This window comes from Lonchura striata, chromosome 2, assembly GCF_050655825.1.
Source record: "Lonchura striata isolate lonStrDom1 chromosome 2, ASM5065582v1, whole genome shotgun sequence".
Taxonomy (NCBI): domain Eukaryota; kingdom Metazoa; phylum Chordata; class Aves; order Passeriformes; family Estrildidae; genus Lonchura; species Lonchura striata.
In genome coordinates this window covers 19,641,716-19,666,844 of record NC_140704.1, presented here as the reverse complement: position 1 = coordinate 19,666,844, position 25,129 = coordinate 19,641,716, and the positions used below count along the sequence as shown (strand labels likewise).

General features: G+C 35.9%; 1 protein-coding gene across 1 annotated transcript in view; it reads left to right on the top strand.

Annotated features, from left to right (window-relative positions):
* MALRD1 (MAM and LDL receptor class A domain containing 1) overlaps positions 1–22,176 on the top strand; it is a 236,730-nt gene extending 214,554 nt beyond the window's left edge. The window contains exons 37-41 of the mRNA XM_085565894.1: positions 9,719–9,792; positions 9,885–9,975; positions 18,294–18,369; positions 20,057–20,113; positions 20,863–22,176. Coding sequence (XP_085422020.1) covers positions 9,719–9,792; positions 9,885–9,975; positions 18,294–18,369; positions 20,057–20,113; positions 20,863–20,964 — 400 coding nt within the window. The 3' untranslated portion in view covers positions 20,965–22,176. The remainder of the gene's footprint in view (positions 1–9,718; positions 9,793–9,884; positions 9,976–18,293; positions 18,370–20,056; positions 20,114–20,862) is intronic.
* The last annotated feature ends 2,953 nt before the right edge of the window (positions 22,177–25,129 follow it).

Sequence of the window (25,129 nt, the reverse complement as noted above, 5' to 3'; positions counted from 1 at the left end):
TCCATGGCATAAGCTTTTAAAACTACTATTTAATTTCACCTGGACATTGTAGATTCATTCCCATGAAAGCTATTCAGAGGGTAAACTGCAGTGAAAAGCAGATACACAAAGTGACTGAAATAAATAGCTATTATTTCTTACTTAGCTATAATGCAGATAATAATATAGTGATTAGGTAGTACTGTTAGTTAGTGTTATTGATTAAAATCAATAAGACCAAACATTAAAAAACAAACAGAAAAAAAACAAACACCCCCCAAAAACCTCAAAAGAAATAAACAACAAAAATTAACAACCAAACCCAATAATAATAACAACCTAACATACAAACAAATGAACAAACAGAAAGTTTAAAAAAAACCCAAAACACCTCAAAAATCCCAACCCATAATCTAGCAGAAACAAGACAATAAAATTATGGTCTCTGTGATAAAATGCAGCCACTGTAAATATATTCAGATCTTATATAAGGTTTTCTACTTATAGAGAACCCTATCTGTTCTATCACATAGAAAATTAAGCAAAAATTAAGCACATAGTAAATTAAGCAAAAAGCTTTTTTTCTGTGAAATGAACAGGTCTCTTCTATAATTTATTGCATTATTTCCTAATCTTGCTTAAATGTAAAATCGTTGCTGGTTATGAACAAAAAATAATGTTGCTACCAGCTGTCAATACATCTGCAGAGCCAGACTTTCTGTCAGGTCATTCCTTAATCTCTATTCAGCCCTCTAAAAGTTGCAGCTAAGGTCTATATTTGAGACACAGACATGTAAAACATGTTTTCTAGAGGTTTTGTTTCCCTACCTCATTCTCTTCTTGCCCTCTTTATCTCTATATTCTTCCCTTACTTGGAGTGTTCTTCAAGAACAAATCAAAGATCAGCTCCAAATGCACATTCCACAAAGAGCAAAAGGAAAGAAGGGAAAGAACAGGAGAAACAAAAGAGGGTCAAAGAAAGAAAGGCATGTAAGATTGGGCAAAAAGAAAAAAAGGAGGAAGAGTGAACCAGGAAACAAGATGGATGGGCAGGCTGGCATGAAGGACTGCTTCTTTTCTGTCAGCTGATTTAAGCTAAGGTGTATCTCTTGTGTGAACTTTTTCACCTTTTAGGTGCTGCTGTAATGATACAGACATCATGGGTAGCTTCTCTTCATATGGCAAATGGTAATGGGCAAAGCTTTAATCTCCAAGGTTCCTTAGCACAAGAGAAGGTGCAGATTAGTCCTTTTTCTCACTGGTGAAGTGCTCTACATGCTAAGCACATCACTTGCAGTACTTGCACCAAACTTCCCTCAGCAGACGGTGCCACCCCAGTGCTCACAGTATGCAATATTTTGATTCTAGTTCACAAAATTACTAAGTCTAGTTTAACCAGGCTTTAAATTATAAGACTATTTTATTGACAAAGTCATGTATTCTGAGGGTCACTTTTTGCAAAGCACAGCTCTAGAAGCAGTGGGCTGAAACTCAGGACTCAGCTGTAGTTTGGACTCGGACCTCCAGTCATCAGTGATCACTGTACCTACTACATTGCTTCAAGTTGTTTCTTTCTCTGTTCTGTGGATGTTTCACATCAGCATCAGTTAGAACTAAACAACATGCTTGCTGGTGGTTTGACCTTTAAGTTAAGTAGGTTGAAATACTGTTTTTTTCCTAGAGAAATTTTAATTTTAAAAATAACTTTTTTTTTCTTTAAGAAATCTTAAGACTTTAAATTTGTTTATTATCTAGCTAAGTCAATAGTCATTTACCTGCTGAATTTAGCACAAAATTATTTTTTCAATGCCAGGAGTAGCTTCACAATTTGTTCCACAGGAGCTTTTAACTCAGTAATATAGTAATGAAAAATCTGTTATCAGAAAACTATTATTTAAGGTGGTGGGAAAAGCTAGCATAAAAAGGTGTGTAACTGTTTAAATGGCGGATTTCAGGTCTGGCCATCTGCTGTGAACATGTATTTCTGTTTCTTTGCTGTAGCTGAATAAATCTGAGCTATAAAACAGTTCATGTCACATACCAACCTTCAATGAATTCTGCTGGGGCCTATTTTATCAAACACTAAAGGCACAAAAGCAAATGACACAGCAAATAATTTCCATATAAGTCTGCATTTCCTTATGATAGGATTAAACACTCTGATAAAAACTCTGTCATGCATTATCAGACACTGGTCTGAAACAGAAAGAATTTATGGAAACAATAAAGTAATTTGTTTTTCAGATCAGTGTAATTATCATCAAGATAACTTCAAAATTTTACTTTGTTCTGAGGTGTTTAGGTTAAGAGCCAGAAAGAAATCAGGCAGATCAGGCAAGTTTCAGGTACTGACAGAATTTCTTTAAAATTTAAATTAAAATTCTCCATAAAATATAAGCCTTTTCATGTATCAACAACTTTCTGTGAAGAAATACTTGATCTTAAATTCTCCAACATCTCTGTTCAAAATAACAGGCATTAGAGAAAGACTTTATCCTTCCCCATGTAATAGAGGGTTTGCCTGTGCCTAACAGGAAGTCATCCACAAGCTGTCCATTATACAAATCTCACCATCATCCTCTTATTCTAAAGGCAGAAATTGCTTATTTTCTGCTTCAACATTTCACAGCAAACATTAAGGTTTTGTTCCTTTTCCCTAGCTGTGAAAAAGCTAAACATACCTATTTAGTCAGAATTATTCATTGTGACACTGTTACAGACAATGGTAAACGACACAGTGAGGATTGGTCTATTTACTTCACATAGTCTGTTTGTCCAAACTGTCTCTAGGTACCTCCATTTTCAGGTGTTTAATGTTAGAAGAATTAAGTCCCCCTCCAAACCTTTAAACTGGTTACCCTAGTTTCATTGTATATCTCTGTGAAAAGCAATTAGATGCACTGACCTCGTTCTTTTTTATAACAGTTCTGCTTTCAACTCGGGCTGTAATTAGAACCTCTCATTGTGGCTATAAGAGCAATGAGTAATCAGTGTGTCATGCTAAGAACCTGGAGTAGCTCCCAGCACACACTGGAGAAAAGTTACATATAAAAGATAATGATGCCCATATAAGAATTTTCTTCCATATTTCCATCAGTTATCACATTGGGCTCTGTAATCTCTAAAGAGTTTCATTCTCTGATTAAAGGAGCTCTCTCTACCCCATATCACAAAGTTCTTGGCTTTTAAGACTTGCTGTGGGGCAAGGACTCCCTCGGGTCAGCTAACAACTGTGTGACAAATAGGTCCCTTATTATTAGTTTAGGATGTATTCCCTTTCAGTTTGATTGAATGTTCTAGAAGATAGACAGCAACACATGATTTTTCTTCCATTTACCATATATCATTTTGTTTACCTTCAGCATATCTGCTCCCATTCATCTTCTGTGTAAATTAAAACTGATCTTTTCAGACTCTGCCATATGACTTTAATCACCATAATCTCAAAAGTCTTCTATCCTACTCATTATGCATACTGCATGATTTTATGATACAAAGTGAGCCATTACTTTCCTTGAATAATCTATGAGGATGCATAGATCTTTTCTCAGAGTGCTTATAATTTTTTTAGAATCTATACCTTCATGTTGATTCATTTGTATTTGCCACTTAGGAGTCTTAACAGTTTTCAGAATAGAAGCCATATATACATCCTCAAATTCCAGGCCTTTGTTACCATACACAGTCACACCATATAATTCTATTCAGAAGTTTAGTCAGCTTTTTTTTATGACCATTTATGGGGAGCTCCTGTTCCTCTCCTGTTCCTTGCTGTGCTAGTGGGGGTTTACAGCATCTGAGGACCTTTGGTGTGTGTGTGCAAAAGGATAACTACTTTGCTGAAGCACAGTTTGCTTCTTCCTTCATAATGGAATGAAGAGTTGCTGTTTCCATCAGCAAGAAACCATCAGACAAGAGTCTAGTGAAGCTTCATTTGCACAATATTGGTTGCAAAGACTAGTGAGCAGAGAAACTTCTACACTGATGTAGCAAAGAGATGTAAATGCTGTTTTCCACGAGAAGTTGAAGAGAAGTTGGTGGTTTTTTTTTTCCATTGTATCACTGTAACACCACTTCTGGAGCAGCCAGCACTGCTATAAAGCAGCTGTCCAGCATGTAGGCATACATGGCACAGCTCCCAGACAATGTCAGCACTCACATGTAATGTTCCCCATGTAATGTATAATAAACAGCAAATGCATCAGTAACATGGAAATGACAAATCTGAGCTCACACAGAAGGTACTGGCTCACTGCATTGGAGCAAATTCACCAGAACATTCTCTAAAGGATATTGCAAAGTGTACAGTCATGTTCAGAAGAATATATAGCTACAATCATGCATATATTACTGCCTTAATCTATATATTGTTAATACCATGTACACTGAATAGTTGGCTGAATAACTTTTGGTCATTCTGAACGTGCACAAGGCATAACAGATTAGATTTCCTCTGTAAGAAAATTTTCAAATAAAAATAGGAAATGGAGGAGGGCTTTGATATTCTGAAATGAAACAGGGTATTAGACAGACATGTTCTTGTAAATTAAAAATGCCCTTACTGAACATCGAAAGCAACAGACACCTTGTCTGATTTGTATTTTACATTCCAAGTGAGATGAGCCAAAACTGCAGGCACAGGATGCAGCAACACAGGCTAAATTCTTTCCTCTGCATTGCCAATATGTATATGGGGAATAATGAATTGGAAATCCTGGAAGCAAATCTGAAGTGTTAACACTCTCCCTTCCAGGGTGACTCTTCTGTAAGAACTTGCTAATAGCAGAAGACGTTTTGTCAGGCACAATAGATTAGGATGTGCACTGGGATGGAAGTATTCAAGTGCTATTTCATCTATCTTTCTCTATTGCTCCTTCTGTTTCAACTAGGAGGAGTTTCCTGTCTAAAAGGATTGAAATGGCTATATCTGTATTTCAGATAAGCTTAAAACTTGTACAAAACGTGGTGCTGCTAATTAGACAAGATGTCATTAGTCCAAGGAAATTAATTGTACATAAATAATGTGGAATTTCAGCTTCATGGCTCAGGAGATAAATTCAGTCCTTTCAGAATTGTCCGTCTTTAAAATAGCAGAAGAGGATTATTAAGGCAGCTCTTCAAAATTCCCATTACCCTGCTAATGAAGATTTAACACATAGCCCAGAAGACATGGTTGATCTGTAATCCTTAAGGTCCTTACACCACAACAGCATTGGCATATCCTGGCTGCTTTCATCAGAGAGAAAAGTAATTGTGACTTTGAAGAAGCAACTTACCAGCCTCCCAGAAGTACAGTCCATGCTCAGCAGTGGATGGGTAGTTAAGAGTGTTCTTCATTATCTGAACTTCAAGGGAGTCATCTCTTGGGTGCATGAAAAGGCTGCTCTCACTGGTGCTGCTAGATTAATCAAAGTTCACTCCAGGATTGATTGTCTCAAGGATTTCACACTACTAAGGTGAAGTTTGACTGGATTTCCTATAAAGATGCCTGGTATTATTACTGTTATTCATGGATACAATTTTGCAGTAACAGTCAAATGAAGAAGTCTGAGGGTTGAGACTTATGTTTTTGTGATTGCAAAAGCATAGAATTGTTTATTCTGTGTCCTCAGTACAAACACCTAGGGAAATCTCATCCATCTGCTCAAAATCACTGTAAACTAATACCATGATTGTCCTTGCCACCTTTTTTTCCTTAATACTTTTATTTTATTCCTCAATTAAAAGAGGGACTCTTCCAGTTTTTATCAACTGTCTAGTACTTCACACATTGGATAGAGTGTGAAGCCTACAGGAAATGTCACTAGATGAGAAGAGCATCGTTTCAACTCCCACACAACAACACAGCTGCAAAGGATTGCACAGGCAGAAGGCCATGGAGAGTCAGACTCAGAGAAATGGGTGCATGTGTCTCATTTCTTAAGGATGATAGGTTCTGCATTTTTTCATGTAAGTTTTGCATGGCTTTTAACCAACTAGTTTGATTGGTTGGTTATTGCCTGCAATAGTTTCTGGAATTTGTTAAATATAAAATAACATATAGTGGTATAGCATTTTCAGATCTGTGAAAGCTTTTCATTCTTCATTTCGTAGCAAAACCTCCAACTGTCCTATAGAAGACCATGCCTAAAATATTTGTTTGTTTTGAAAGCACCCCTCAGCTTTCTAGTCCAGTGAAATAGCTGGAGTTATTCAGTAAAAACTATTTATATTTTATTTACCTTCATGGTCTAGAACTGTTATCTTATCTTCTCTAATCAAAGTTATTGGCAGATATTGGTGCCAGAAATCTCATTCTATCCTTTCCTCTCAAGTTACAGAGTGATTTCTCCACCACAGCTATCACTGTAGTCAGCTAGTTTCTAGAGATGATAGATATAAAAGGAACAAAATCTTGCAAGACATCTATGAAACAAGATTGTTTTGAATACTTAAGACAAGTTTCCCTCTATTCTGGGAACAGAAAAGCTTGGCTTCATTAAAAGCCAGAGGCAATGTTTGTATCAGCTGAGAGCCAAGGGTATTAATGAGCAATTTTCCCAAGTTTTTCTTGGAGCCTCATTGAAAGTTGCAGGCTTCTAAACTAGCTGTAACTCTTACTGTCTCTTGTCTTTTTTTTTTTTAACATGAAAAGATGGAATTTATTAGTAATGAAAAAAAATCTTATAAAGGGTTGAATGAATCTCCAATTTATAACCCAGATTTTTATGACAGTCTTATGTTTTACCAGAGTGGCAGAGACAATGGCTAAGATTCCCTACCACAGTTAAAAAAAAAACAAACAAATTAATGTGTGAAGATACATGTGGGAGCACTTAACCAACTTATATACTCACGCTTCAATTTTTTTGTTGTTTAGCACTCCTTTTCCATCCTGGTCTTTGAAGATTAGCTATATTGTTTTTTACTATCTTCATCTTTTTTGCCTTCACTCCTCCCTCTCCCTATAAAATAGTCCCTATGGTTCATGCTTTACAACATTTTCTCCATCTGTTTGATTTTGAATTTGTCCTTATAAATTACCAGGTTCCAGAGATATTATCTTTTCTCTACCTTTATCCATTTTTACCCTTTTTTTTTTTCCCAGCCAATGTCAATGACACTTTTGGTAACCACCTAGATGGACACAGTGGAAAATCATTTCACTGGCCAAAATTACACCTTGATAGTCTGACATCAGATTCCTAATGGTATGTGTCATGTAGCATTCAGAGATTTAAAGAGGAATGAATGGCCAAGCCAAGGGAGTTACTAGCTGATCATAAAATCTGTGTGTATAGGAAGATAAACTTAAAGATGCTTAACTTTTTTACCCACAATTCAAACATTGCATGAATATGTGGAAATATTCCATCAATAAAGGGAAACACAGCATATGAAGATATATTTAGATATTTCTGTGTAGTAGAATTTTCCTACAGTCCTACCAGTACACACACCTGCTTTATGAGAACTACCTTTTTGCAACTCTGAGATGAATTATGTCCTGGTGCCTCCAAACCAGCAAATGGCACCTCTTCTTGCCACTTTGAGTAGTGCTTGTGCACAGCTGCAAATCTGTATTACTATTCTTTCTTTTACAGCCAAGTAAGTTCTGCAGTGACAAGAAAGAGGCCAATTCTGGTTAAAATCATATCTAGTTCAACAGAGTATCTGACAAACAGGGGGAAAAGAAATTATACAATTGAGAGCAATCAGAAAATTCTTTCATTGGGTGATTACCAGCAGATTGCAATGTTTCTACATGGATCCACAGAGCTTGGTGTCAGCCCAGGTGCAATTTGACACTTTTCATATCATCAGTCTGCATAAAAGAACAGCTTATGAATAACATGATTTTTTGTACTACACTGAAGAAGAAGGATTGAAGAGACCAGGTATTTTCAGTCACTAAATACAATGAGTCTCCAACTCAGACAGAGCTGTCAGCTGGAATTATACCATTTTTTCTTTAGTGTTAGCATGTCAGAATATGCCACCGGCTCTAATTTCTAAAGCTAGGATTCATTAGTATATCAATTAGTAACCTTGAATAAGGTAACATTTTAACCACAGAAAACCCATCTGTGGTGTAAATGGGTTAAATAAAATCTCTCTTTGCCCACTGTATTCAAGTAGAGCTGGTACTTCCCTTCAGGCACAGTCTCTGCCCAGAATTGTTTTAATCATAGACTGAATTGCAATAAACTGTGCAACAGTCACTTTTGGTCTTTGGTGAAATCACCTTCCTGTTGTGTCTGAAACTGGGATATCAATCAGGTTTCTGACATGCCCTGATCTTTTAAGGATTCTAATTATCATTTCATCTACAGATTCTTGCTGCTCCTGTCACCCCACCCTTTCTCTTCCAACATCCAGCACTCTTTAGTAATTTCCTGGGAAAATGAAGTATTCCTGTCCCTCTGAAATACCTGGTTAACTCAGTGTGCAGCTGCTAGGGTAAGGCATGTGGACAATACCTTGTGCTAAACTGTGGCAAATAGCATGAAGTCCTCTCTCACATGTTCAAATTAAAGAACATTAATATAAAGATTTAATTGTGTATATGTAAGGTTTCATACTATATATTTAAGAAGAAATTACAATTTCAAAATTACATCTTAAAAAGTGGTGACTACAGAAAAAAATTGTGATGTTAGAGTTAGAAAGTATCTCAATATGCATTCCAGCCCACAATAATAGTTTATGAAACTGTAAAGAAATAAATCATAGGTGAAATGAATTTTCCATGCATTTGACATTAGTAGGACTGAAACTGGACTGCTACCATCACTTCTTTCTGATACTCCCTTCTAAAAAAGTTTGAAATGTATGAAGCTAATAAATCACCATCCATGCATATAATTAGAAAGCTGGTAGAAGTCATTCCATCAATACACTCAGGATGGGGTTCAAACACCATGTGGGGTGCCTGAAATTCATATGTCAGTATGTGTCCATCCCCCTAACAACCCTTTATGCTGCAACCATTTTGAGATTCCCCAAATTGCATGTGTCTCACCAAAGGCAGCTGACCCTCACCTAGGTGCCAGGGTCCCTTCATTCTGATGGAGACAGAAAGCCACAATAAAAGCAAATATACAAATGTTTAATTGAGGCAAATTAAAGTGACAAATTATATAGACATTTTTGCTGAACATGATTAACCATTAAGCAAAAATACAGCAAAGCTTGTGTCAGATATTTTATATTTCGGTCACTTTTACCAAACAGAAATTTTGGAATCATTTATATGGCTGCAGTCAAGTGTAGCTTTGGTTTGACAAGGTATTTGTTGGAGAGGTATCATTAAAAAAAAAAAAAAACAAAAACAAAAAAAAAAAGAGAAGCAAATTATGTGACCAGAGAAAAATATTCTTCTCATATTCTAAATGTGTGTCTTTCTCTATATTAGGGTCCCAGTCCCTCAATTCAGAAATGTATTTAACCCTCACATGGGAGATACATGGAAATTAATCAAGTTTACTTTGCTGTGAGAGAACAATATGATGGCAATATGATGGAAAAGGAAGCCAATTTGAATCTTTGAACTTAGTTTTATTTTTTTCTATCTTTTTACTTTTCTTTGTGTATTTCTCACTTAGATTCCATTATATTAACTTTGATGCTGCTCTTTGTGATCCCTGGATAAGCTTTAGTCACTGGCAAAAGTGCTCAAAACTTTGGTATTTCATCTGCGCTCATCACTGTTTATGATCCTTTCTCCTCCCTTCTTCAAAAAGTCTTGTTTTATTCACAGATGTGGAAAAGGATGGAAAGGAAACCGTTGCCACATAAGTGCTAAGCCTCTTCAGACTCCAAATCTACAAAATGGTAGGTCTGTAAAAAGAAAGTAATATCTTTAAATTCATTCTTTGAGTCTTTCATTTTACTTATTTCTGTCTTTGATTGCTTTGATTTTGCAGATATTTGGATTGGATTGGGTATCGGTTTCTTACTGATTAAAATTACAGCTGCTGCCTTGTATTTTCTTTTGAGGAAGAAAGTGCCAGAAATGTAAGTAAAACTTTTATTTTGCATATAGCAGACACAAATGTGGCACAGAGCAATGGCCAACTGCCCAGGCTCATTGGTTTCAGCTTTTGAATCTCCCCACAGTCTGTCTTCATATGAAAACACTAAGCAGAAAATGTAACTTTGCAACAAAAGCTGACCTTAGTGGACCCAGTCTGGAAACAATGAGCAATGGCTTGCTTGCCTAGAATGTTTTGATTGTGACATTATATGAAAATTCTTAAATTATAAAATTTAGAGCATTTTAGGATATGCCTTCAACTGAAAATTCAATATTTCACAGATATATTTACAAGCCCTTCTTGTCATCCCTCTGATAATCTCTGGTTCTTCTCTCCTTCAATAATCTCTGCTTTTTCTCTCCTCCCTTACTGTTTATTTTACTCTAACCTCTGTATTGCTTCTCTGCCTATCTCTCAACTTATTCTGCTAGATCCTTCTCTGCCAGCAAGTACCTAGCACTGTCCCTTCCTCCATTTCAGCAATTCCCGTTGCACATTTCCGTGTCCATTTTTGTGTTGTTAGATTTTCCTTGCCCTTCATTTACTTCTCCAGAATTCATTTCAAAGCTGTCTCTTTTCCTTTAAACGTGTTCTCTGCTAGAGACTTTCCTCTCTTTGGGGACGTTGTTATCTCCCAAAGTATCTACTAAACTGTGCAGACTCCTGTCCTGACATTATTGCTGCTGACATGTCTCCTATCTCTGCATGCTCCCCTGACAGGTAGAGCTGTCTATGAACACAGAACAAAATGTTGAAGCAGAAACCTTTATTGGTTATGCTTCTGTTAATTGAGTGCATAGCTTATAGCTTCACCTGCTTTCCTTATATCTTCTTCCTCTTCTTTAAGGCAGGAATAACATTTCCTTATCTAATTTCATGGGGCTTTAAGATTTACTTAATTCACATTAGTACAACCTGCCAAAGCATACATATAGAAAAGAACTTCAGAAGTGCAAAATTACTTATACTGGAAGAGCTGCTGCTTCTTTTTTTTTTTTTTTTTTTTTTTTTTTTTTTTTTTTTTGTGATTTCTATAGTTATCCTTGAAAAAAAATAGTTTAATTTCTCAAAAAAGTTTGAATTTTTTTTTAATTTAAAAAATATTGTTGTTTCTTACAATACTTCTGTGCTCTCACTCAACACTCCCTCTACATTTTTCTTTCATAAATGTCTAGTCAAAGGTTACTGCACAGCCATTTTCATCTCTTTTACCCATAAATCTATATTTTAGGAATATTTTTTCTTTTCCTGCAATTACTTATGCTAAAAAAAAAAAAAGTAGTCTTTTTTGTACCCTGTTGCAATGTGATGCTATGGTTCTATTAGGTATGAAACAGGGGTGAATTATGATCTTCTTAGTATGGCTCTAAGAGTATACCACAGCTCTGATATGCAGAGAATCAGAGCTGTGAAAAAGAGGATTAGAAAAGTTTCCAAAACAAAGCTTATCGTTTGATCGTTTTCATTAAAGCTTCCAGCAAGGTGAGTTATGATGATGGAAATTTTTGGGACTACAGATTTTGTCTACTAGAAACTGAGATTGTCAAATCATTTTGGCCACACTGCAAATAAAATTTTTCATTTTCCTTGTTTTTAATCACAGTCAACTTAACATGTAAGTTAAAATGTTTTATAGGCATATTGCTAAGAAATAATCTGGCTAATAAATGGCAATTTGTTTGAAATTGTGAAAACAATGAAATTGGAAACTTTGAATTTGAGAAGATAAGTTCATCCAAGCTCTTCCTCTTCAACTACCTCATGCCCACCACGATTTGGTATACAAAAATCACAACTGGAAACATAGTCGTAAATGAAGGCAAGAAGGCAAGTTATTCCTGAACTGCTTAATCAGTAATCAGAAGTGACTAGTCAAAATGCAGCCAATGTTAACGTACTGAAGTTTGGATCTTTAGGATAAGGCTTTATAATAGGAAGTGACTTGTGTTTGCATAAGTCTGTAAAATGTACAAGGTGACAGCACCACACAGAGGCATGAAATTTTACTCCTGTTTTTTTTTTTTTAAGGGATTTGATGAATGAGAGGATTTTACTGGCTCATAAATGATACTTTCCTATAGTTAATTTTCACGTCTTCTTTTAGACTTCTGAGTAATGTCATTTTCTTAAAGTCATTAGGCACTAGAGTCACTCTAGGGAAGCTTTCACATGCTTGAGGCCATATTTACTATCTTTTGATAAATTCTTTTGTCAGATATTTTTATGTAATTTCTATTAGTGTCCCCTTACTTTACTACATAGACCCATCCATGCAGGCACTAGCAGATGGTTCTCCAGAGGCACATTAGGAGTTGCAGGTGATAGCTCCCATGATATCTTGAAATGTTGTTTAGGTCCATCTAAGTCACAAGGCAAATAATATAGGAATGTGCACAAGAGCTGGAGAAGCTTAAGAGTCCAATAGAACTATTTTTTTTGATCATAAAATGAGGTAGGAGGCAGTTGGGGTAGGCTGGGTATCTCAGGTGATTGACAGCTAGAAATTTGTCACTAACAGCAGTGGGAACCTAAGTCACATTTGTCCCTCTTCTTCTTCCCTGGAAACATTAATAAATACTGCCTTAACCCTTCCTTTCAACCCAGAATGGATGTCCCGCTTCCCCTTTTCTATCTCCTTCTCCTTTTCTGAATTCAGTTTCTGATCTGCAGGCTCTAAACACTCCTATTACTGAGTCGGAGCTACTGGAAGTCATCATGTAAGTTTAATTCCTAATGGACAAAAGCAGCTTTACATGGCTTGGCAGCAGCATACTTCATTACCATGACAGCATTCAGATATATCAGATACTTCCCAGTCCCCAGCTGGGGATATGTGAAACTTTTGTACAGAAACCCCAAATCAGAGAAGCTTGTGAGTTTCTATTATTCATGTTTGCACTTACAGAGATGATGTTCCCTAATCCAGAAGGGAAGGCTGCCAGTTGCTCCACTCTATCAGTGACATCTGTCCTCATTGACCAAATAGAAGCAAAGCTTCATTTTAGTTTCCATTTTTTTGCAGCTGCCTTCTAAGGCTTTATTGTATTTTGAAATGTGAGAATGGGAAAACTGAGTGACTTTCTGTCCAGCTATTCTATGCCTTTTTACTATTGCCTCCAAATCAGGTCAATGTCCCTGGATCATCTCAGTTTGTTTCTTTTTTGTTCCTGAACTGTGCCATCCACTGCAAGGCCAATGTAACCACAGCTATTATCAGTCCTGTCAATTTCAATGAACACAGAACATTAAATTTTCCAAAGCATATAACAGTGTATCTTGCCACACAAGCAAAAGAGTGAAAAACTGAGGTGTTATGAGAAAGCATTTTAAAATTATAGAAAATCATGGGAAGAAAGGGCCCACAGAGGCCATATTTCATCCTGCCACATCACTGACTCAATTGTATCACTCCTGAGTTCACATTTAAAAACCTCTAGCAACATTAATTTGATGGCATCCTCGGGCTATATTGGTACCCTGGGTAGAAAGAAGTTTGCTGTTAAAAAGTTATTTTCCAACTACTGATATGTCTGTTTATCATTTAAGTTCCTTCCTATTCACCATGGACAATAACAGATCATTCCTCCATGCAGAAAGCTTTTTCTGTTCTTGAAGGCAGTTGTCATGCCTCCTTACAGGCTGCTTTCTTCAGGGTAAACAAGCTCAGTGCTTTTGTCTTTCTCCATAGTTAAGGTTTACTTAAAATTATGATTCCCAGTTTCTGTTGCCAGGCTTTCTGCAATTAGACAATACCCTTCTGGAGGTCTCGTGTGAAGGAACGGGTGGTGTATTCCGAGGCAAGCTCTCCCAACAGATCTGAGGGGCTGCCAGAGGTCATTGCTGGCTGTCCCTCTGTTCCTATAGCTCAAAGACATAAACAGAATGACAATATAATGACATTTAGTGAATAGTTTTCAGCTTGTGAACTGGAACAGAGACAGATACAGTTCATGTATAATGGGAGAAAAATGTTCCTTTTTATGGGAAAAAGTAAACCAAAATTTGGAAGCATTAGCCATAAGTGTTGTTTGGAAATTGTTGTACTAGTCCAATGCTGCTATCCAAATCCATTCATTCTTCTGTAGAGTATTGTTGTTCTGAAGGATCACCACAATAGAATGACTGCACAGAAACATGAGGAAACACACTGAAGCACAGCCAGTCTCTGTAGTTTGTAGCCTTCAAGATCACGAAGATGAAAGTTGCAAAGGAGTGATTTAATAAAAGAAAAATTACTTCCCCAAAGTGTATCAAAAAGTACGAAGTACCTTTTCGGTATTTAGGAAACCCATACAGTGTATTAACAGTTGAATCAAACATCCAAGTGACCTGTACGTTATTTTAGATGCAGCTTTTGGAAAGTCTTCTCTCCTTGCATCATGCCTCCTATTTATTTTATGGGATGTGCAAAATATAGCCTACTTCAGCAAACCTAAAAGGATTTTAAACATGCTTTGGAAATTAAGATCTTGAGTTTTAGTTTCTGTTACGAAATGAGCTTTAACACACCTATAAAAAGTCTTTTAAGGGATTGTTTTAATTAGTACCTTAATTGTAATTAAATCTTTGGTTGACTAGGACTTTGTCATTGTTTTTATGAATCAGGCGATAAGCATTCCTCCAGTACTGTCTTTCCTAAAAATCTGTGTTCTGCATTAAAGATTTTTTTTCTTTTAAGGGTATATTGAAAAGTACAAAATTATGAGCTCTTGCATCAAAAAAAAAGTTAAATCTAGATACTTTAATTTTCCATTAACAAGGATGGTGTTACTCAGCAGTCTGTTTATACACTGGTGGGTATTTTGTGGAGCATAAAACTTCTTCCTATCTTTGTGAAATTGTAGTGGAGAAATCTCTGGCAAGGCAGTAGTTTTTGCTACTAAAGAATGCAGATGAGCTTAGCAAAGCTATGCCTAATGTTACCTCAGCCTAAGATGATTAATTCTCTCCATTCCTATTGTGGTATTTCTGGTTATATTAGAAAACTCAGTACTCTCTTAACTATCTTACACACATATTTGAGTATTTTATACTTTTTAAAATCTTTTTTAGCTTTATTTCTGAAGTTACTACCTCATCCACTTGATACATTACAGCACTTGTGTAAACATGTGGCTAAATTTTCTCTTACAAATTCTTTAAAGTCTTTTAAGTAATTTGAAAATATTTTAGACATTTTAAGGCTATCTATTGGTATCCCTTAGAAAGAATTGCTTGCTGCATTCACAAACAGGGGTAATCATATATAAGTTTGCATAAACATGTTCATATGTATGCATCTATGTGTTTATATACTGTGTATGTATGTGTAGCATAAGTTACGTAAGGTAGTGTATTCAAGGTGACTTTTGAATTTTGACAAAAATGTTCATAAGAACAGAAGAGAAATTGAGAAAGTTCATTTTCCATCTATGTTTCTGGTGCATAAATTCAATCAATGCCCATATTTTGGGCCATAGAATTCCCATTATCCCTAAGATCCAGTGACCAATACATATGCTTTTCATTATTCAGATCTAGAGTGGAAGGACACCTGAAATCTGCTGGGCTCAATTTTATTGCTTAAGACATAGACAGGACCGATTTCAGCACTAAGCACAGCAACCAAAAACACGTTGAAGAACTTGGCCAGCACTCTGGTGCCCACAGTTTGGCCCAGTATCCTTCTGTGTTCTCCTCCTTGCAGAGGAAGGTGGAGATCTGTGTTCAGCACCCTCCTGCCCTCAGGACAGACCTCCGTACTCAGCGTGTTCTTGCCTAAATAAGCTGTGCAGATGTCTTGCACAAGCTGGTCAAGTTCAACGGAGTGATGAAAGAGAATCAGACCAATCCCTGTCCTTGCCATTTCCTACTGGCACAGTAAGGGTGGTTCACACTGAGAACTGTGTGACCTGTGCTGCCCTTTGGAAGCGTCTTGACTTACTCTAAGGCGAACTGATTTGCTTAATTCTGTATCATGCTTTTAGGCCAGTTGGTTTGTGATGTCTAAATGAGGCACCAAAATTAAGGCATTCAAGTCTGGCCCTTTGGGCACTAGTTTACAAGCAGAGCCAAACTCCTTAAAATCTTCTCATCTGAGTTTGCTTCTGGCCTTAGATTTTTTGAGCCCTGCTTTAATTTTAGAGTAAAAAATAAATTTTGTACACATTTTCTGGACTTCATTCAGGAGGACTGGGATGCAAATATAAGCATATAAATAATCTGTCATTGCTTCACTAAGCAAACTAAATTAATCAGAATATCATGATTTATTACAGTTAATATTCAATCAAATGAAAAAGTTATGAGGTTCAAATATTCAGCTCTCCCCATTGTTGTGTCAGGTAATCAAAATAAATTATGAGACTGGCATTAGAAGCAATTGCTTTCTGACAGTCTTGTTGTGAAAAATTTCATGAAGACATGTCTGGTATAGTCTAAAATCCAAACTTAGTTTCTTGCCCTGATTTAATTCATTAGGTAGAATATTTCTGTGCCTTGCTTGTGTCTTCCTCCCAAGCAGCCATTCTGGTTTTAGCTATTTGCAACAGAAATCATCCAAGTGTCTCCTCTGTGGCTCCCACTGGGAACAGCTTCCCTTCCCAACATCTCTGTGGGCTGTGCTCCTGTGACTGGTCTTGGCCCCTCTATCCTGCCTACCCCAGTAACAGAGAGCCTGTCTAGCAGATTCTAGGGAGACAACCTGTAAGTGCAGCTTTGGAACAGACACACTTTTTAATACAACAAAATTTATTTCTCAATCATCAAGATTGATGGGAAGCTTTAGAGAAATTTTTTGTCTTAGAATGCTGTACATGCGGATTTCTATTTTCACAAACTGTGGATGAAACCCAAAACAACTAAATGCATCATTTCAGAAGCAAGGATTAGCTTCTGTTTCATTCTTCAGTAATTTTAACTAATACCTCTGTTGCTTTTTATGTAGTATTGGCACAGCTTTGATGATTCTGGCCCTCTCGCTACAACAAAGACATTGAGGTGCTGGAGAGAGTCCAGAGCAACAAAGCTGGTACAGAGTCTAGAGATTTAGTTGCTCCTATGAGAAGCAACTGAGGGAGCAGGAAGTGTTTTGCCTGAAAAGAGAAAAGGAGGGTCGGGGGAGACCTTCCTGCTCTCTACAACTACCTGAGGTAGGAGGTTGTGGTCAGGTGGGGGTGAGTCCCTTCTCTGAGGAACAAGTGACAGGACAAGAGGACATGGCCTCAAGCTGTGCTAGGGAACTTCAGGCTGGATATCAGGAAGAATTCCTTCACTGAAAGGGTTGTTGAGCATTGGAACAGAGTGCCAAAGGAGGTGGAGTCACCAAACCTGGAGGTGGAAGGGGCTGGACATGGCACTTAGTCCAGCTGACAAGGTGGTGATCAGTCAAACGCTGGACTCAGCGATCTTAGAGTTCTCTTCAACATAAATGAGTCCATGATTCTGTGATTTCAACCAACATGGAATATTAACAACTAGTCATCTGTATGGGAAAAAAATTTAGATCTAGGCAGCATGTTCCATGCCCATCTGCTTTTGCAGAATAAATACAATTAACTGCACAGGTCATAAGTGCTTCCAGAAAGAAATGGGACATGGGAAGACCTCTATCAAGAAAGCATATCTTTAAACCTCCAGATGAGGTAATGGACATGAGATCCATAAATAGCAAAATTGTCCTAATAACCTAATAAATTGTTTAAGGCATTATGCTAATTAAAGAAAAATTTGCACTTCAATACCTCAAATGAATATTCCTGGCTTTCTAGCAAAAAGTATGGGTACCTTGTATAGCTTTAAAACTGATGCTGATGATTTTGACCCAAAATGCAAGTTCTTTCCCAGTTAATTGGAAAACTGGAGTACTTATAATAATTAAATAACTGCAGTGCTCTTGAACTTGGAGCCTAAGACTATGTTATCACTGAACTGTCAGTGTGATAGCAAAACATAGGAAGAATATGATCTCATCGCATGCAAAGAAATTATAGGAATGCAGCTTTTAAGGTAATCTCATGCTTTATTTAATGTATAGCATTATACCTGCATTTTATATATACTAAATAGTTCTATGCACGTCCAGAAGCATAGATAATTTTTAGAATAAACAAATGAAAAATTATTATTTTACCCTAGACATTATTTATCCAGAATAATGGTTTAATTTCATTAATTTCAGTAGAGCTAAGTTGTAAATATATTTAGCCACCTATTTTTTTGGACTCAATTCTCTTTAACTTTAATCTGTTCAGTTCTTTGATGTCCTGTATGATATGATAATTTTTGTTCCTTTTTTTTTTCTTGGTTTGACTTCCCAAGGAAAGTGCAAGAAACTGCTATTTCTTCATTTGCCAATCCATTGTACAAAGACCTTAGTTCATCTGGGAAAGTAAAGGTAAGCTGCCTCTATATGTTCAGAAAAATGTGAGATAGTCCTCAAATAGTTTTCCATTAAAAGAATGCAATCCCTGAGTGAATGTTATTTAATAAAATAATTGAGAATTAAAAATTTACTCAATATTCAGATCAGTTCCAGTGCATTTTCAAAATATAGTAATGGCTGAAATCAGCTCAGTTTTGACAACATCTCAGTGTTTATAATTATCATTACTGTAGGCTGATGATTTGGAGGAAAAAAAGTGGTTTGGATTAATTATTTACCCACATAGAGATAAGAATAAACTCGTTGGGACTCATCTCCTTTTGTATCTGTAAAATAAACAAACAAAAATAAAAAAAATAAAATAAAAAAAAAAAAACTAAGAAAAACCATCAACAAAGCAAACACACAACAAAAGAAACACGTCAACAATAATAAAAATACAAAATGCATGATTTGGCAATCAAGTTGCCTTTGCACACTCACTTAACTTGAATAAAAAAGTTTTTAGTCCTCCCCAGTACCTTAAATGTACATCACAATTCCCATCACTGTAAACTTCACCTTGACACTAAACAAGCAATTGGCCACACATTTCCCTAGTACCATTTGCTGATCAAAATTAAGAGACTGATATAATAACAAAGAATTTTTTGAATAAAATATGTATATAAAAGTGAACATACTGCAGCAAAAGAATTGAAGGCAAGATTTAATTATCAAATTAGAATGATAGTTAAAATTAATATCTTCAATTTAACAAGAAATAAATTATTTCTTTAAAATGAAGTTATCTCTGATATTTTGTTTATAATTAAAAATAATATAGACAAAGAACCTTGGAGTAAAAAGAAAAAAAAGCAAAGAAAATATTTTAAATATTCTTCCTGCCCTCATTTTGATTCTACCCTTATTAGCATTGAAAGAGCTAGCATGATTTGAAATAGAAAATAAAAATTCCTTGTCCTTTGCACAGTCAATAATATAAGATTCAACGGTAGCTTTGAATAAGATTAACTCTGACATGCCATTTACTTTCTGTAAAAAGGTCCTTATACCTGATTTTAGAGACATAAGATCAAATGAATTCACTTATAGGTTGGAGTTTGTGAGAGCTCCAAGTTGGAAATATTCCCATCACAATCATGTCCAATTCATCAGGACATTATTATTTTAGTTAAAATAGATTCCTGACAGGTTTCATTTAATAGCAAGTTGAAAAACAGAAGCACAGAGTCAGGAGAGACATTTTCATGGAAGACAGCCCCAGGCATTGTGATTGAAGTCCAGCCATGTACCAGAACTTCCTCTATTTTCTCTAAGACTGGGAAAATACATGTTTACACTAATTCTTCATTTTAAAAGAAAACAGGCCTTATGAGTTTTCTCCAAGTCTGATGAGACTAAATCTGAATGGTGTATCATCAATCAAAAGAGATGACGAAATGTGAGCAAAAGCTCTTGTCTCCAGCTGAATACTCACAAGTTTGCCCTTGTGGGAGTCTCTGAGCTTCATAAAGAACAGTTCTCCTGAACCTTCCTGAACACTAAAATCATGTGGGCTTAGCATAGCTCTACTCTGGCTCATAATACTGCCTCATAAATTTGGTTCCATAGAGTGTGTTACCCAGGCACCACATGGCAGAGTATATTATTTTCAGCTCACTAAAAATATTCTGAAGCAGTTTTTTTCTTTTTATAGTCTCCTAGGTATGCCATCTCATCTGCTGTTCAAATCAGTGTTTCTCCATGGCATGAGGTATGTAATAATATATTTCTAGGATATGTGCTGGACTAGTAATGGAAATTCATTTGCAGAGGAAAGGGAAAAATCTCACTTAAAGTCAATGGTGTACTGCTACTTATATTGTTAGCACCTCTGGAAATCTGAGAAAGATGACCAGGGCTGAATTGGTTGGCAAAGACCTCATAATAACAATTCTAGTAGTGTTCATATCTACTTGTTACAATTCTAGCTCTTCATATCTACTTGTTACACCAAAAGCTAATTCAATAAGTTTCAGTCTGGGCAGATTCTGAAAAAAATGTTTAGAATTACTGAAATCCTTACCTGAGGGGTTCATGTTATCTATTTCCTCATACAATTTTCAATCAAGGAAATTATAAACATATCCTTGAATAAAAGGAAATTACAATGTCATGTACCAAAATTAGTGATCCACTGCAATTATACTACTGTACGTAGATTGCCTAAAATAATACTAAATGTATACTGGAGCAAGGGCTCTGGAGACAAGGGGGAAAAAGGTGGAAACAGATGCAGAAGTAGGTTAAATTACTTGATCAAATGCATGTGGTAGGTAATTGTTTTGGTGGAGCTATGCTAACTTTATTCAGCTGAAAGTCTGGTCTAAAAATGTTCCAAGATTGTATAGTTTTCTTTCAAATGCTACTTCCATAATGAATCTATAGTCATTTATATGTGCATTTTTAAAAAATAATTGAATCACTTGGATTTTAAATTTCATTCTATCTTTTTTCTTTTAGTATCCATTTAATGAAAATGGGAATGCTACTTCTTTTCCAAATCCTCTCTATGGTGTAGCAGCAGAAGATATGGAGAAATTATGTAGCTCTTTGAAAACTTAAACACAATGAAGGATCATTGTGATGAAGAACAGTTATCATAACTCTTTGACTAAAGATTTGTTATAAGATCTGGAAGTGTGTCATGGTACTGTAGTATTTGCAGTATGAATGAATAACTCATCACAGAATAACTCTTATTAAAACAATTACTTTTATTAAGTAAATTTATATTAAAAATGGAATCCATACATAAGTAAACCATAATTATACATAGTCTTCTGTCATTTCTGTTGGTGTAGAAAGAGATTGATAATTATAACTATTAATTCATTTTACATTCATGCAGTTCAAATTCCAGTATGTTAATAAAATGTGTGAACCAATCCAGATTCTTTATGCTTGGGAATAATAATTTTATGTCCATTATTTGAGAAATTATTACTTAAATATTTCTGTAATTTTGCATTAGAAAGGGATTTTAACTGATTCTTTTAGTGCTCCAAGATGCAGAAGCAAAAGAAAAGCCTCTATAAAATTGGAAACATATCAAACTAAATCAAAATTGGTCATGAATCATAGATTTGAATATTGGCTCAGTGACACACCAGTATATACACTTATTTTTTAAAAATATTTTCATTATTTACCTTGATAGTTATATCTGACCAAATTTCTCTCTGGTCAGCTCTATAGTTCTGTAGTTCTGACCACAGTGCTCCTGATAAATTTAGCTTAGTGGTTGACAGAGGGTGGAAACTGGCATGTTCAGGAAACCATATTTCTGCTGAATAGGTTGGCCTCCCACACAGCTAAAACTTATGTCAGCCCATGCCTCCATGAGAAAAATATCAGGGAAGAATTCTGGAGTGCCTTGTGATTTCAGTTGTCATCCTCTGTGGTACCAGGCACAGCTCGTAACAGTGTTTACACTTTAAATAACCTGACAAAATGTCATCTTCCATAATACCCACTTGCTTTACACAATTGTCATTTTTAGCTTGAAGGCTTAAGTGCTCCTGCTGTGCTTGTGTTTTCTCCCTTTCTGTATTTCTACAGCCTGCTTAATTTTAAGCCCATTGGCAAGTCTGAAAGTTACTAAACTCCTACAAATTGCATAAAAACAGACATCTGCAGTGTAGATGGTATCTCAGTTAATACCTTTATTCAGGGAAAGCAGAATTGCTTGACATTTATTAGACTTTTGATACTCCAGACAGAAAAGCATCCTGATGCCTGCCCAAACCAAAACACCAAACCCAAACCAAGAAGCTCCGTGCATGATGGATTCCATTATGCACAGAGATTCTTGGTTTGGGTTTGGTATTTTCTTTCATTTTTTCTTTGTAGAAGAACCATAGCCTGTATTTTTCTGTATATCTATATATCTTTATATATATATCTATGTATCTTCCTACCTGGGGGCACAGAACTATTTTTAAACTTTTTTTTTTGTCTGACTGTCATGTTGTTTCATGGTTACTAGGAATAGCAAGGCATGATGCTTGCCCATCATTGTCCCCATACCTTTCCATCAATATGCTCACAAGTGCCTCTCTGCTGCATTCATACACACACTTGCCTTAATGCCATCTAGTTGAAAGTTGCCAAATGTTATTCATTAGGGTTTTAAATAAGGAAATGTGATCACACATGCTGTTTCTTTCTGAAACAAGTTTAGTGTAACTGAAACATAGAATTTTTTATTTAAACTTGTACCTGTTAGGTTGAGACACAAAGAACACATTTGATTCTGGGAAGTGCCAAGTGTCTCCAGCTCCTGAACACTGATATTTTGATAAATCTCTGTGAGATGATTGATCTCCATGTTATAAACAGGCATTGAACATCCTTACATAGTCGAGCCAATGTACTCAAATTGTCTATTTATTCTGCAATAGACTAGCACTACTTGCAGAATTTCATTAAACACTAAAATGCTGATTGTGCTATAGTTCTTAAATCTCCATTCATTGTGTCATGCTATGTGTAGCTGTAAAAAATTACACTAATGAAAAGGATAAAATTAACAATGTAAGAATCTTATCACATTCTCTCTCATGAAAAGAAAACCATTTATTTTACTGTTTATGGTATTCATATTTTAATGTCCCAAATAAAAGTAGATGAATATAAAGAATTGTTGTAAAAGAACTCAGGGAATATCATATTACTCATCAGTAATTATCTTCTGAGAGAACTGTGACTCTTCCAGATAATCTCTGAAACAAAGTTGGCCTTTTATCAAAATAATTTTCAATTTTTATTAGTGACAGAATGCTTACAAAGAAAGTGCTAAAATTCAGACTTTTAATCTTCCTGAACTTCAATAATTTTTTTCTCTTCTTATTTAATGAAAAATAAGAGGTTTTTATTATATTCAATATATGGGGTTTTTTTTAGCTAACAGCCTCAGACTGAAATTTTTAAGACAAAAAATCAACTTTTTATTTTCTGAAATTTTTCAGTACTGCAAACCAAATTCATAGAATTCATATTCTTAGTCTTCCTTTCCACAGCTTCAATTTCAAAATCTAAAGAACAAATCTAAAGTAAATATACAGGATATAAATATACAGGATAAGATATTGTTACATTTTTACATATATTTGTTCTTCCCATTTATAATATCCCCTGACTAAATATCCCTCTAAGCTTATGCTGATACTGCCATTAACTTTATGTAATAAAAATTACTTGTTTCAGAGTGACCTGTTTTCTGGAAATAAATTAGAAGATGGATACTCTATAGAGACAACGAATACTATACTTAGTCTAATTTAAACATGTTTATACATCAATGATCCAAGGTAACAGCAGAAATAAATTACAAGGCTTACTTTTAACAAAACTAGATACCACTTTCAGTGTGTTCTATATGGTCTTCTCACAGTTGTTTTGCTTCTGAGGTCTCACAATCATAAAGAATACAAGCATCTATATCACTCAGATTGGGCTAATCTTCATTTCAATCCAAGATTTATTTATGGTACATATCAACAATCATGTTTCATACACAGATGCCCAGGTCTCGTCTCAGAAAGGATCACTGTATTTGGATCTTGTTCCAATACTAGCCTTGGCATCTGCCACTGGCTCCTGCTTTGCACTTTTGGAAGCGGTGTTGACAGGGAGCAGGATCTTCTGTTTACAAAACCCGAAGTACCACATATGGCTGTGAATTATTCTCCTTGCCACTACTGCGGGGCTCAAGCCTTTTTCAGAGTTCCCCTTTGGGTTCAGTGGCTGCACTGGTGCAGCTGTATCTGTGTTTTTGTATGGTTGCCCCATGCCTCCATGTTTTCCTGCATCTGCTGGTCATTATAGTGGATATGCCCATGGGTGTAGTCCAGGTGTTTGCTGATGGTGAATTTCTGTCATCCTTTCCCTGTTTCCCCTGCAGCAGCCTGATGACTATGCAATGATAGAACTGATCACCCACATGATCTAATTTTGAAGGTATTATAGTTTTTATCTAGAGAATGGGTTATGTGGCATCTAGAAGTCTTTTTTGACCTAAATCTTCTTGTAGTCCTACTTTTCCATGGTGTTGGTGGTACCCAGCTCCTCTTGACATCATTACGCCCATTAAGTTGTCTCCGGCCTGTGCCATGCATGTCTGCTTGAGATTATTCTGAAGCCAAAGGTGTCCTCAGCTCCCTTTTACAGTTCCTTCCTTATTTGCTCGCTGTGTCTAAGGCCTCAGGCACAGCTTTTGACTTTTCATTACCTGTTTCTGCATCTCACACAGCTGGATATAGGCTCTCGGATTACTTAGAGCTTTGATCTGATCCACTGCATCTTGATCAGACATGCTGCCATATATAAATACTGAAGCTGCAAAAATGTCCACTTTTTGTAGCCATCAAGTTGGCAGGGGTTAAATTAATCTCGTTATCAGGTAGATGCCTACCCTAGAATGCAGTACTTTGAATTCTAGAAGCTTGTCATTTAATTCTTCCTGTTGCCTGTAAAAACAGACTTGACATTATGCCTGTAATGGAGATGTTCAGATTTAATAATATGAATCCCACGGTTTTAATTAACTCCAAATTTCATTAATGTGTGTATGTAATAGGAAGATTTTCACTAGATATTCTTCCTTACATGTGTGCCCAGAAATGCCATCTAATACACAATAATTTTCCAGACCTCTCTGTTTGTATAAATTAGACATAATAGAGCTTAATAAATACATATAACTTGCAGTAAAGCATCTGTCAAAACC